Source organism: Stenella coeruleoalba (assembly GCF_951394435.1).
Source record: "Stenella coeruleoalba genome assembly, chromosome: 7".
Taxonomy (NCBI): domain Eukaryota; kingdom Metazoa; phylum Chordata; class Mammalia; order Artiodactyla; family Delphinidae; genus Stenella; species Stenella coeruleoalba.
The window spans coordinates 88,728,697-88,744,022 of NC_137153.1; the positions used below are offsets into that span (position 1 = coordinate 88,728,697).

Genomic DNA, 15,326 nt, shown 5'->3' on the forward strand with positions numbered 1-15,326 from the left:
CAGGACTCCATCAGGCCTCCTCCCATTTGGGAAACATTCCCTGATATTGTCCTTCCCCGGGCTAGTCTTTGTGCCTTCCTGACTTCCCTAATGTTCTCATAGTATTCCATGCTTTTCTCTACCATAGCAGTTATTTCCCTGTATTGTAATAGTACAGAAAGTATTCAATAGCAATTTATGAAATACTCAAACAAGTGTAAACTCTGAAAATATATTTGAATTCACAGACTGATGCATCATTATAGTAACCTTCCACTGTGTTCTTATAGGTGAAGATGCTGGAAGCAGATCTGGTTTCAAAAATGCTACGAGCTGTTCTACAGTCTCATAAGAGCGGAATAGCATTACCCCGGCTCCAAGGAGAGTACAGATCCTTAACTGGAGACTGGATCCCCTTCAAGCAATTTGGTTATCCTACGCTAGAAGCCTATCTGAGAAGTGTGCCAGCAGTTGTCAGGATAGAGACTAGTAGATCTGGAGAGGTAAGAAGGTAATTGTGTGTTTCAGAAGAGTCAAACCAATTCTTAATTGCCTGTCTTGCACTTCCAATCTCATAATTAGGGTAGAAGTCAAAGTGAAAAGCACTAGCCAAGATTGGTAGTGATAGAGAGAACAGCATACACAGCACAGCCAAGATTCTCATGTCTTTTGTTTTACCCTCAAATTCTTTCCGTTGTAAAAATAAGGTTTTAACCATATTAAATTAAAAATTTTCAAGTTAAACTTTACCCAGTCTCACTGTCCAAACTAAATGTACTGGAGACCTTAACTGCCTAAATGTCATACCCACTCATTATAGACCTGCTACTGCTGTTTTTGCCTAGGTCACTAATGACTTCCTGATTACGGAATCTAGTAGACACTTTAAAATTCTCATCATTTGACCTGACTCCTATCTATTCCTACTGTCTGGATCCTAGTTCAGCCTCTAATTGATTGATCATCACTTTTGGTTATTACAGAGTCCTCCCTACTGTTATCCCTGTCTTTAGTCCCTAGCCTGTTCCTCACCTTCACACTTTAGTAACAGTGATCATGTTATTCTACAATTTTAAATCCTTTAGTTTCTCTTGAAGAATATTTTATATATAACATGGGCGATTAGGTGGTAGCAAGTGAATTTTTTACTGCATATACTCTATGACCCAAAAGTTTCACTTCTTGGTTTCTGCCTAATGTACAGTATGAAAGATATGGACAAACCACCATCCAAGACAGAAAGGCACCCATCCCCACAATCAGTACCTTTTTCAGGGTACATTTCTATATATGTAAATATGTAGAACAGGTCTGGAGTATTTCTCACCAAAAATTTTAATAGTTGTCCTCTTGGGAGGGGGGTGGGTAGGGAGGCAGTGGATAGAGGAGAAAAGGAGCCCAGGATTGGGAGAGTGGTCAGAGGTTCATGTAATCTGTAATAAATTTTATATAATGAGAAGGTATAAACTAATTAAATATTATATTAATAATAAAACTTTCTTCAGTGACCCTGGTTCTCCCAGACAGATTTAAGCCCTCCTTTCTGTCTGCTTGGCCCCTTGTAATACATCCAGTATTACACATGACATAATGTTTTCTGTTTAGTCTCTTTGCCTCTCTTTCCTTCATAAGTTTCTTGAGGATAAGGGATTTTTTTTTTTTTACCCCTAACAGTAGGTGTTTAATAAATATGTGTTGAATGTATAAATGATCAGATATCTGAATGAATTAATTAATAATTTAGTAATGCTTCATATACTTACTATGCTGTAATTCACTCAACTCTTTATTCTCCTATTTTGGACATTTTTAATGTTTCCAGGTTTTGACTATTAAAATAACCCCTAATGCACATATTTGGGTATGTAACTTTTTCTTCTTTTGAAATATATTCTTACATTTTCAGGAATGGAAATACTGGGCCAAAGAATAGGAACATGTTTTGGCTTGTGGTGTAAAGCCTCACTGCTTTCCTGTTCTAGATTTCAACTTAGAATCAAAGACTTTAACACTAGATGGTTCTCTAGAGATAGTCTAATCTCAACAGTCTACATTCTTTTTTCAAATCCTTTTTCAAATATCCTATATATTGCACCATTTTTTTTTTAAAGATAAAAAACTGAGCTACTGTATTTTAAGTAGGTGCCAGAGGGTCCAGGCCTCTGCTTACCCTGTCTTGCCCTCACAGTCCTGAGGCACCTCCATGGAATTCTGTGGCTCCATTGAACAGTTTGAAAACCCCAGATCTAAGCTCTTCCCTGTTTTACAGCTGATAATACTAAGATTTTAGAAGTAAACTGGATTGCCCCAAGTCACCCAGCTAATCCATTGCAGTGCAAGACTAGGATTTAGTGGTCTTTGGGAGACCACTAAATACAAATAGCAGTTACAAGTGTGTACTTTGAATTCAGAGAGATAGCCTAGCTGTGTGGCTTGAGAAGTTTGCTTAACTTCCCTGAGCCTCTGTTTTCCCATGTGCAAAATGGGAATAAAATATATCTCACAAATTATATGAGATAATATATGCAAATCACAGGTTTCGTTTGGTTCATTTGTTAATCCTACAGTACCTAGCACATTTTAGATGCTTAATAAATACCTGTTTAAGGAATAAGTGAAAGTTTCAATTTGAGGAGAAATTATTCAGTGTGCCGGACTATGCTTGATTTCTCTTGCAGAAAATATAATTTAGCTCTAACATTATCAAAGAGAGAGAGACATGAATATTTGCATACAGCTTGATTTGGGACATATAAACACACAAAGATGCACTTTGAAAAATCAGCCTTTAGGTACCAGTGAATCTGAGAAATGTTTCTCCTCTTGCCTTGCCTCTCATAATTAGATTACCTGCTATGCCGTGGCCTGCACAGAAACTGCAAGAATTGCTCAGCTTGTGGCTCGTCAGAGGAGTTCTAAGAGGAAAACTGGTCGGCAAGTTAATTGTCAGATGAGAGTAAAGAAAACCATGCCATTTTTTCTAGAAGGTAAGATCTTTTCACATGCTAAAATTTTAAAGCCTGTCTATGAATATACTGTCAGATGGAAATATTGCTTGTATTCATGATAAACACCTTTATTTGTTAATATTCATATGTCAAGGGAGAAGTCCTGAAGCTAGTATTTCCATTTGAAATTAAGTGAACATGATAAGCATGACTTATTAAGTAAAGTAATTATACAGTGTGAAATAACTCAGCATAGATTTTAATTAAACTTACTATGGCAAAGTGTGGTTTTACTCTTTATTTTGGGGGAAAGGCTCATCTAGAATGTTGGATGAACCAAGAACCTCTAAGTTAATGTCTTATTTAGGAAATCATGTCTTTTACTATAAATCCTCTATTTTCAGAAAAACGTGAATTATATAGTACATAAAGGTATTATAGGCAACTCAGCCTGTGTTTACTGATCATTTATCTCAAGGAGCTTATAATCATTTCTAAAACTAAATTCTCAAGAAATAGTTCAATGATGGTAGAAAAGAATTGATGCCTAAATGCCACAAGGAGCATTTTAGACAAAGGAGCAATCATTGTGAGAATGGCAGTGGAGGGCTTCATGGCAAAGGGGAGACTTGAACCCAGACCTCTAACAGTTGGAAGAATTTAAATTGATGGAGAAGAGATGGGAGGACTGAGATAATGGCTGAGTGTGCTGCATTTGTAAGAATGTGAGGTGACTGCCACCACGTTACTTGGTGAGTAGAGGGAAAGTAATGGGCTAGCCTAGCAGATGAAGCCACGTTTTGAAGAACCTCATCTGCTAAATACACACCAATCTACTCATCCCCTGCTGACCGACCCTCTAGTGACCATCTCCTCATATTCCTTATTTTTAAAAAAAATTTATTTATTTTTTTAACATGTTTATTGGAGTATAATTGCTTTACAATGGTGTGTTAGTTTCTGCTGTATAACAAAGTGAATCAGCTATACATATACATATATCCCCTTATCTCCTCCCTCTTGCATCTCCCTCCCATCCTCCCTACCCCACCCCTCTAGGTGGTCACAAAGCACCAAGCTAATCTCCCTGTGCTATGCGGCTACTTCCCACTAGCTATCTGTTTTACATTTGGTAGTGTATATATGTCCATGCCACTCTCTCACTTCGTCCCAGCTTACCCTTCCCCCTCCCCGTGTCCTCAAGTCCATTCTCTATGTCTGTGTCTTTATTCCCGTCCTGCTCCTAGGTTCTTCATGACCATTTTTTTTTAGATTCCATATATATGTGTTAGCATACTGTATTTGTTTTTCTCTTTCTGACTTACTTCACTCTGTATGACAGACTCTAGGTCCATCCACTTCACTGCAAATAACTCAGTTTTGTTTCTTTTTATGAATGAGTAATATTCCATTGTATATATGTGCCACATCTTCTTTATCCATTCATCTGTTAATGGACACTTAGGTTGCTTCCATGTCCTGGCTACTGTAAATAGAGCTGCAATGAACATTGTAGTACATGACTCTTTTTGAAATATGGTTTTCTCAGGGTATATTCCCAGTCGTCGGATTTCTGGGTTGTATGGTAGTTCTATTTTTAGTTTTTTAAGGAACCTCCATACTGTTCTCCATAGTGGCTGTATCAATTTACATTCCCACCAACAGTGCAAGAGGGTTCCCTTTTCTCCACATTCTCTCCAGCATTTATTGTTTGTAGATTTTTGATGATGGTCATTCTGACTGGTGTGACACCTCCTCATATTCTTACAAACTGTTCTGAGAATAGAGACCGACAGAAAACATCTGGACAGGGGAGTGACATAATGAAACCATGGTTTTGGGAAGCTAATCGATTCCGTTATGTATGCCTGACTTTGTAGGAAAACCAAAAGCAACCCTCAGACAACCAGGATTTTCTTCAGATTTTTCTATCAGCAAAAAACCTAATCCAACACTGTTAAGAGACAAAGGAAACTCTCTTGGAGTTAAATCTGTTGCTGAAATGCCACCTTACACATTACATACAACTATTGGAAATGAAGTATTCAAAGATGTTCCAGTGCAGAGGCATGTGACCATGTCTACCAACAACAGGTATTTGTGCTTTGTCTGACTAAAAGGAGAAGTTTGGTGAACCTAGGATAATAAATATTAAACATGTGTGTTCAGGGTAAGAAGGAAGTACTTTCTGTTTTGTGTAATACAAGTTCACATGTTAGTAAAGAAATGCATCATTACTAGTTAGTCCACTTTCCTGGCTGCCTAAATGTCATTCTCTGAATATCTCCATTTTGTATTTGTTGTGCGTTATTGGTAATCTCTCTTTGTAAAAATTATTTTAAAAGCTCTCACAAATTGATCTAAGATGCTATTTCAGCATAACTTACTTTCTCTGAAAACCTTTCTTACAATTAATTTTGTAAGTTTTAAATAAAATCTGATTGATTTGTACACTCTGCTGTGTTCCAATAATTATACCCTTAATTATACAGTAGCATTATACATCCATGCATCAGAATACTGGACTGGAAGTAATGACACAACTTTAAAGTTTTAGTTTGAATGCTGCCATTCACTAGCCAGGTGAAATAAGTGAAATTATTTCAACTTTTGGGGCTGTGGTATCTTCATTTGACTAATGAAAATGTTAACTGGGTGATCTCAAAGTTCCTTTCTGGCTGTAAATTTTATGGTTTTATGAGGTAACTCAGGTGAGCAAACTACAACTTATGGACCATTGCCTGTTTTTGTAAATAAAGTTTTATTGGAACACAGCCACATTCCTTTATTTATATATTGTCTGTGGTTGCTTTTACACAACTACAGAGTTGTGCAGAGACAATATGGCCAGCAAAGCCTAAAATATGTACTGTTAGACCCTTCACAGAAAAAGCTTGCCATCTCCTGATGAATCAGTATCACATTCTTCCATCCTGTTTGTACCTCTGCAAAACAAATTTTGTTGTATCATGTTCATTTAAATCAGTGTTCAAAACTTCCATTTTGTATAAAAGATAGTCCCCTTCCCCTCAAGCATTCCCCCTACACTAGACTATTTAGAAATAATTAATTTTGTTAAGTTAGGTAAAAGGGTACTAGTTTTTTATATTTTGGTATTTTTTATAAAGTAACCCTTAAATATTTTTCATAATGGTATATATTTAATGGTGTTTATGGTTAGTTATTATAATTTTTGATATGGTCTAGAAAATACATAATTAAAATTTGGATCTTGACCCAAAGCACTAGTTATGTCCAGTATGTGACTGAGGTACCATTGTCTTCTCTGGTTGTGGGCCTAAATTTCAAGATTTTGAATTGAATCTATAAAATGACAGCAAAACCAGGCATCCTGGATTGTGGTCCCAGAGGAGCATTCTCCACCCCATAGCCTGGTGTCTCCTCCTTCTCACCTAGTGCCACTGCATGGCCCAGGTAAGTGCCTTCCATCCCTGCAGGTAGCACTAGCAGTGATTGAGTGGGGGCCTTGCCAGCACCAAGCAGCCCACAGAGTAGGCCCAAGGTGGTGCTCTCTGACCTGCTGCCTAGTGTGCTCCCAGCCCTCCTCCCCAGCAGCAGGGGCCCAGGGAAGTGTATTCTGCTGTACCAGATCAGAATAGCACCATGAGGGCCCTGAAAACTAAATTATTATTGGAACCACAGCCTACAAAAGTGGGCCAGGAGGTATATGATAAACCTAAACGGAGTAACTGCCTGCTAAAATAGGACATTCGTAACTGATTCACTTTGTTGTAGGGCAGAAACTGACACACCACTGTGAAGCAATTATACTCCAATAAAGATGTAAAATAAAATAAAATGAAATAAAATAGGACATTCGTCTTAACATATGTCCAAATGTCCAGGTTACAATAAAAAAAGTCAATCTTTATACTAAGAGGCAGGAAAATGACAACTTGATTGAGAAAAGATAACCAACAGACACGAACATTATGATGAATCAGATGTTGGAATTATCTGACAACGATTTTAAAGCAGCTGTTGTAAAAATGCTTCAGTTTGCAATTGCAAATACTTTTGAAAAAAATGAAAAAATAGAAAATTCACCAAAGAAAGAGAACATACAAAAAAGAACCAAATGAAACAACCAAAATAAAAATGCAGTGTATGAGCTCAATAACAGAATGAATATGATAGAGCACAGAATTAGTGAACCTGAAGATAGAACAATAGAAATTACCCAATCTGGACAACAGAGTAAATAGACTTAAACAAAACAAAATAACTAGCTGAACCTGAGGGGCCTATGGGGGGAAAAAACATCTAGCAGAGCCTTAGGGACCTGTGGAGAAAATAAGAAAAGATCTAATATTTGTATTATCAGAGCCTCAAAACAAAGAATGGGACTGAAGGAGTATTTGAAGGCATAATGGCTGAAAACTTCTCAAATTTGCCTAAGGACATAAACCTACAGGTTCAAGAAGCTTAGGAAATCCCAGACAGGATGAATCCAAAGAATCCCACACCAAGGCACATCATAATGAAACTTCTGAAAACTAAAGACAAAGAAAAAATCTTGTAAACAGCCAGAGAGAAATGACACATCACCCATAGGGGAATACCAGTTTTAATGACAGTGGATTTCTCATTCACAGTCATGGAGGAATCATGAAGGAAGGAAATTGCACATTTTTAGTGCTGAAAGGAAAAAACCTATCAACCACAAATTCTGTATCCAGCAAAAGTATAATTCAGGACTGAAAGGGAAATAAAAACATTCTCAGATGAAAGAAAACTAAGAGAATTTGTCATTAGCTGACTTACTCTTAAAGAGTGACTAAAGGAAGTTCTCTCAACAGAAAAGATGTAATATAAAATGGCTTGGAACTTCAGAAAGGAAAGAGCAAAATGGGTAAAAACAAGTGTAAATAAATGGATTATCCTTCTTCTCATGAGTTTCTTAAATCATATTAGTTTGAAGTAAAAATTATAACACCATCTGATGAGGTGCTAGCATATGTAGAGAAAAACTTAAAGCAATTGTATTTGTAAAGTAGGGAGGGCAAGGAGACCTAGATGAAAGTAAGGTTTTTACACTTGAAGTGGCAAAACATTGAGATGAGTAGAATGTGATGTTATATGTGTATTGAAATGCATAAGCAACCAATAAGAAAACTATGCAAAGTGATATACTAAAAAAACATTATAAGTAAATCAGAATGGAATTTTCAAAAATGTTTAACCCACAAGAGTGCAAGAAAAGATAAATAGAAGAATGAGAAACAGGGAACAAATAGAAAACAAATAATAAAGTGCAGACATAAGCCCTAACAAAACAATTACTTTAAATGTAAAAACACATGAAAATATGTTCAACTTCATTAGCTATTAGGGAAATGTAAATTAAAACTACATTGACAGAAAAAAAAAAAAAAAAACCCTACATTGACAGGGACTGCCCTGGTGGTCCATTGGCTACGACTCCGTGCTCCCAGTGCAGGGGGCCCGAGTTCAATCCCTGGTCAGAGAACTAGATCCCACATGCTGCAACGAAGTTCCCACAGACAGCAACAAAGATCCTGTGTGCCACAGCTAAGACCCGGTACAGCCAAATAAATAAATAAATATTTTTTTTAAAAACTGCATTGACGTGTCACCACAACACACCTATCAGAATGGCTAAAATAAAAAATAATGATACAATAATAGTAGGGGACCTTAACACCCACTGGCATCAATGGACAGATCATCCAGACAGAAAATCAATAGGTAACAGTGGTCTTAAACAACACAATAGACCAATTAGACTTAATAGCTATCTATAGGACATTAAATCCAAAAACAGCAGAATACACATTCTTTTCAAGTGCACATGGAACATTCTCCAGGACAGATCACATACTAGGCCACAAAACAAGCCTCAACAAATTTAAGAGGAAGAAATTATATCAAGCATTTTTTTTCTGACCACAATGGTATGAAACTAGAAATCAACTATGGAAAGAAAAATGGGAAAAGAAGAAACATGTGGAGACTAAAGAACATGCTGCTAAAAAACCTTGGTCAATGATGAAATCAAAGAGGAAATCAGAGGGCTTCCCTGGTGGCACAGTGGTTAAGAATCTGCCTGCCAATTCAGGGGACATGGGTTCGAGCCCTGGTCCGGTAAGATCCCACATGCTGTGGAGCAGTTAAGCCTGTGCGTCACAACTACTGAGCCTGTGCTCTAGAGCCCACAACCCACAACTGCTGAGCCCACGTGCCACAACAGCTGAAGCCCACACACCTATAGCCTGTGCTCCACAACAAGAGAAGACACCTCAATGAGAAACCCACATCCCACAATGAAGAGTAGCCCCCGCTCGCCACAACCAGAGAAAGCCTGCGCACAGCAATGAAGACCCAATGCAGCCAAAAATAAACAAAGTAAATAAATTTAAAAAGTTTTAAAAAAAAGAGGAAATCAGAGAATACCTCAAAAGACAAATGAAAATGGAAATAGAACTTTCCAAAGTTGGAATGCATCAAATGCAGCTCTGAGAGGGAAGTTTATAGCAACACAGTCCTTCTTCAGGAAACAAGAAAAAATCTCAAACAACCTAACCTACCACCTAAAAGAATTAGAAAAAGAACAAAGCCCAAAGTCAGCAGAAAAAATGAAATGATAAAGATCAGAGAAAAATAAGTAAGAGATCATAAAAACAATAGAAATGATCAATGAGACCAAGAGCTGTTTTTTTAAAAAGATTAAAAAATTGATAAACCTTTAGCCAGGCTTACCAAGAAGAAAAGAGAGGGCTTCCCTGGTGGCGCAGTGGTCTGAGAGTCTGCCTGCTGATGCAGGGGACGCGGGTTTGTGCCCCGGTCCGGGAGGATCCCACGTGCCACGGAGTGGCTAGGCCTGTGAGCCATGGCCGCTGGGCCTGAGTGTCTGGAGCCTGTGCTCCGCAGCGGGAGAGGCCACAGCAGTGAGAGGCCTGCATACCGCAAAAAAAAAAAAAAAAGAAAGAAAAGAAAAAAGAGAGGACTCAAATAAGTGAAAGAGGAGAAGTAACAACTGATACCACAGAGATATTAAAAATAAATCATAAGAGAATACTATGAACAGTTATATGCCAATGAAATGGACAAATTCTAAAAACATACAGCCTGCCAAGACTGAAATAAGAACATACAGACAATTTAAACAGACTGGCCACTAGAAGTGAAATTGAATTTGTAATAGAAAAACTCTAAGTAAACAAAGTTCAGGGCTGGATGGCTTCACAGGGGGATTCTACCAAACATATAAGAAGAACTAATACCTATCCTTCTCAAACTATTCCAAAAAACTGAAGAGGGAACACTCCCACATTCATTCCATGGGGCTACCATTATCTTGATACCAAAACCAGACAGAGATACTATAGAGATAGAAAATTACAGACCAATATCTTTGATGAATATAGATGCAAAAATCCTCAACAAAATATTACCAAACCAAATCTGACAATATATAAAATGGGTCATACACCATGATCAAGTTTGGATTTATTCCAGGGTCACAGGGATGGTTCAACATTTGTAAATCAATCAATGTGATATACCACATTAACAAAAGGAAGGATCAGAATCACATGATCATCTCAAGAGACACAGAAAAAGCATTTGACAAAATTCCATATCCATTCATGATAAAAATTCTCATCAAAGTGGGTATAGAGGGAATATATCTCAACATAATAAAGGCCATTTATGACAAACCCACAGCCAAAATCATACTCAGTGGTGAAAACCTTCCCACTAAATTCAAGAACAAGGCAAGGATGCCCACTTATGCCACTTCTATTTAACATAATATTGGAAGTCCTAGCCACCAGCTGTCAGAGAAGAAAAAGAAATAAAAGGTATCCAAATTGGAAAGAAAGAGGTAAAACTGTCATTACTTGCCGATAACATGATACTTTAAATAGAAATCCCTAAAGTCTCCACCCCAAAACTATTAGAGCTAATAAATGAATTTAGTAAGGTTGCAGGATATGAAATTAATGTACAGAAATCTGTTGTGTTTCTATACACTAATAATGAAATATCAAAGAGAGAGTAAGAAAGCAGTCACATTTAAAATGATATAAAAAAGAATAAAATACCTAGGAATAAACTTTGCTAAGGAGGTGAAAAACCTATACTCTGAAAACTATAAAACGTTGATGAAGGAAATTGAAGATGATACAAAGAAGGAAAGATATCCCATGCTCTTGGATTGGAAGAATTAATACTGTTAAACTGGCCATACTACCCAGAGCAATCTACAGATTTCATACAGTCCCTATCAAAATAGCCAGGACATTTTTCACAGAACTAGAATAATCCTAAAATTCATATAGAACAACAAAAGACCCCGAATTGCTGAAACAACCTTGAGAAAAAAGAACAAACCTGGAGTATAACCCTCCCAGACTTCAGACAATACTACAAAGCTACAGTAATAGAAACAGCATGGTATGGGCACAAAAACAGACACATAGATCAATGGAACAGAATAGAGAGCCCAGAAATAAACCCATGCACCTGTGGTCAATCTATGACAAAGGAGGCAAGAATATACAATGAAGAAAAGATGGTCTCTCTAACAAGTTAGTGCTGGGAAAACTGGACAGCTACATGTAAAACAAGATACTAAAACATTCTCTCACACTATATACAAAAGTAAACTAAAAATGGTTTAAAGAACTAAATGTAAGAACTGAAACCTTAAAAGTCCTAGAAGAACATAGGCAGAATACTCTTTGACATAAATTGTAGCAATATTTGTTTGGATTTGTCTCCTAAGGCAAAAGAAATAAAAGCAAAAATTTTTAAATGGGACCTAATTAAACTTAAAAGCTTTTGCACAGCAACGAAACGAAAAGACAGCCTACACAATGGGAGAAAATATTTGCAAATGATGTGACCAACAAGCGGTTAATATCCAAAGTATATAAACAGCTCATACAGTTCAATATCAAAAAAACAAACACCCCAATCAAAAACGTGAACAGAAGACCTGAATAGACATTTTTCCAAAGAGGATATGCAGTTGACCCCAGGCACATGAAAAGCTCAACATCACTAAGCATGAGGGAAATGCAAATCAAAGCTACAATGATGTACCATCTCACACCTGTCAGAGTGGCTATCGTCAAAAAGTCAGCACATAACCAGTGTTGGAGAGGACGTGGAGAAAAGGGAACCCTTGTACACTGTTGATGGGAATGTAAATTGGTGTAGCCACTATAGAAAACAGTATGAAGATTCCTTAAAAAACTAAAAATAGAATTACCATATGACCCAGCAACTCCTCTCCTGGGCATATGTCCAGAAGAAAAACAAAAACACTAATTTGAAAAGATACATGCACCCCAGTGTTCATAGCAGCACTATTTACAATAGCCAAGACACAGAAGCAACCCAAGTGCCCATCAACAGATGAATGGATAAAGATGATATGGTATATATATACAATGAAGTATTACTCAGCCATAAAAAAGAATGAAATTCTGCTATTTACAGCAATGTGGATGGACCTAGAGAATATTATGCTTAGTGAAATAAGTCAAAGACAGGTACTATATAATATCACATTTATATGTGGGATCTAAAACATACTACACGTGAATATATCAGCAAAAGAGAAACAGGCTCAAAGTCAAAGATATAGAAAACAAACTTGTGGTTACCCAAAGGGAGAGAGGAGGGGGAGGGACAAATTAGGGGCATGGGATTAACAAACTATTATGTGTAAAATAGATAAGCAACAAGGATTTACTGTATAGCACAGGGAATTATCTTATTAGCCATTATCTTATAATAACTTATAATGGAGTATAATCTGCAAAAATACCGAATCACCATGCTGTACACCTGAAACTAATATAATATTGTAAGTTAAATATACTTCAATTTAAAAAATAGTGATAATACTGAATCTGGCAAGGATACAGAGAAAATGGATCACTCATACATTGCTGTTGGGAATATAAAATTGTACAACCACAATAGAAAATAGTTGGGGAGTTTCCTTTTAAAAAAATAAAACATGATACCACTATATGACCCAGGAATTCCACTCCTATACATTTATCCCAGAGAAATGAAAACTTAGATTCACACAAAAACCTGTACACAAGTGTCCATAGTAACTTTATTCATAATAGGCCAAAACTGGCAAAAACCCAGATATCCTTCAGTAGTTGAAAGGTTCAGCAAACTGAATACATCCACACTACAGAATACCTCTCAGCAGTAAAAAGGAATGAACTATTGACACATGCAACAACATCAGTGGATCTCAAGGGAATTATGCTGAGTGAAAGAAGCTAATCTCAAAAAGTTACATACTATGTGATTCTGTTTATATAACATTCTTGAAATGACAAAATTATAGAGACAGAGAACAGAGAAGTAGTTGCCAAGTGTCAGGGGTTGGGGAAGGGTGAAGGGTGTGGCAATAAAGGGGTAGAAAGAGGGACCCTTGTAGTGATGGGATAGTTCTGGATATTGATTGTAGTGGTGGTTACATGGACCTATATGTGTAGTAAGATTGCACAGAACTATACACACACACGTGTATGTTTAAAACTGGTGGAATTTGAATAAGTTCTGGATTATACCAATGTCAGTTGCCTGGTTTTGATATTGTACTATGCAAGATGTTACCCTTGGGGGAAACTGGGTGAAGGGTACATGGGACTTCTATGTACATTTTTTGCAAATTCCTGTGAATTTATAAATATTTCACAATAAAAGTTTAAAAATTGATAGCAAAATCTTTTTATATGGTTTTAGTTTTGAGAATTAATATAGTATATGCTTTTGTCTTTCTCCATAAGAATTTTGAATTCCATATAGTTGAATGTCTTGTACATTATTGTACAATGATTTCTAGAACTACATACCTATTTGTCTTCATCTGTCTGACTTTGTATGGATTATATTTCAGACTATTTTAATTATACACTATTAAAGATGTTGTAAAACATCTTCATCAAATCTTTTTTTAAAGAGCATAATACAAATTGAAAGATACATTTAAAGAGAAATCTAAATACCATCTGGTGGCAGAGGTTATGGGCTGCCTTTCTAATTATAAAACCAAAGAAGTTGCTCTTACCAAAATGGAGCAATAGCAAAAGATTTTATTTTGAAACTTATGAAATATTAAGCAGTAATATTAAGTAGTATAAGTTATTATGAGCTTAAACTTTTTAGAGTCACCAAATCTTTAGAGTCACTAATGAAAGCTATAAATTATCTTCCCAGAAAAATTAATTTGTGCACATATACATGCATCTTTGTATACTAATGCAGGGAATACATGGGCCCCAGAAGCCCATTCTCAAAAACTCTGGTTAAGAACTCATGCCTGCTGGTTAACAAACTGGAAGGTTCTAGAAAAATAATATAACTGATATTCTCTAATATTGTAGGTATCAATCTAAGTTTACCATGTGTCTACAGTAAAATAGAAAGAGGGGCCAAAAGTGAGGATGTACGATTGATTTATGGTTTCTCTGGGAAATGTTTATTTCTAAAAAAATACAATTCATGACCGTTGTATTTTGTTAAAATGATGAGATTATTAAAATTTGGTTTTTTAATGTATTTATGCATAAAACATAGATGAGTATGGCACTGAAGACCAGGGTTCCATTAGGCCTAGAATGAGAGAAGAAATTGCTGTATGTATATTGTAGTGAGTAAGATCATGGACTTTGGATATGAATAAAGGACTGTCTGGCATTAGCCAATGGGAACCATGATTGAAAAGGCATCTTTCAAGTATTGAGTTAAAGTAAATGAACGTAGGTTTCTGAGATCTTGTAGGTTTAAAAGTCATGTACTAAATATTTACAGGAAGCATTTTCTAAAATACATTTATTGCTTTCTTCTGATTACAAAAGTACTAATGTGTATGGTATAGACAATTTGCAAAGTAGAAGAAAGTAAAAGGAAGAAAAAAGTCACCTCTAATCCAGACATAAATGTAACCATTAAAAATTAACTTTCTACATTATTTATTTATATAAGTTTTTAAAAATACGTATTGGGTCATGATGTATATTACTATTTTATAATCTGTTTTGAAAGGCAATATATTGTGAACATTTTCCATATCATTAAGTACACATCTCTGTTATCATTTTTAGTGTCAGGCTAGTCCATTGTCCAGTCACTCATTGTTGAATATAAATGATTTTCACTATTGTAAGCAATACTACAATGAACATATTTGTAGAATGATCCTTGCATATATTCACAACTAGTTCCTTAGAATAAATTGGTAGAAATAGACTCTCTGGGTAAGAGGGTATACACACTAAGGCTTTACTAATTTGTGCTCTAAACAGATTATACCAGTTAGATTCTTCTAGAAGCATATGGGAGTGATAGTTTGCTTGTGCACTTGCCAACATTGGG

General features: G+C 36.1%; 1 protein-coding gene across 2 annotated transcripts in view; it reads left to right on the forward strand.

Moving 5' to 3' along the window:
* The window catches only part of TDRD7 (tudor domain containing 7), an 88,601-nt gene that overhangs the window by 21,854 nt on the left and 51,421 nt on the right, over nucleotides 1–15,326 (forward strand). For both annotated transcript variants that reach the window (XM_079926414.1, XM_079926415.1), the window contains exons 2-4: nucleotides 270–482; nucleotides 2,825–2,966; nucleotides 4,808–5,021. In XM_079926414.1, the coding sequence (XP_079782540.1) occupies nucleotides 276–482; nucleotides 2,825–2,966; nucleotides 4,808–5,021 (563 nt within the window). In that variant the 5' untranslated portion in view covers nucleotides 270–275. The remainder of the gene's footprint in view (nucleotides 1–269; nucleotides 483–2,824; nucleotides 2,967–4,807; nucleotides 5,022–15,326) is intronic.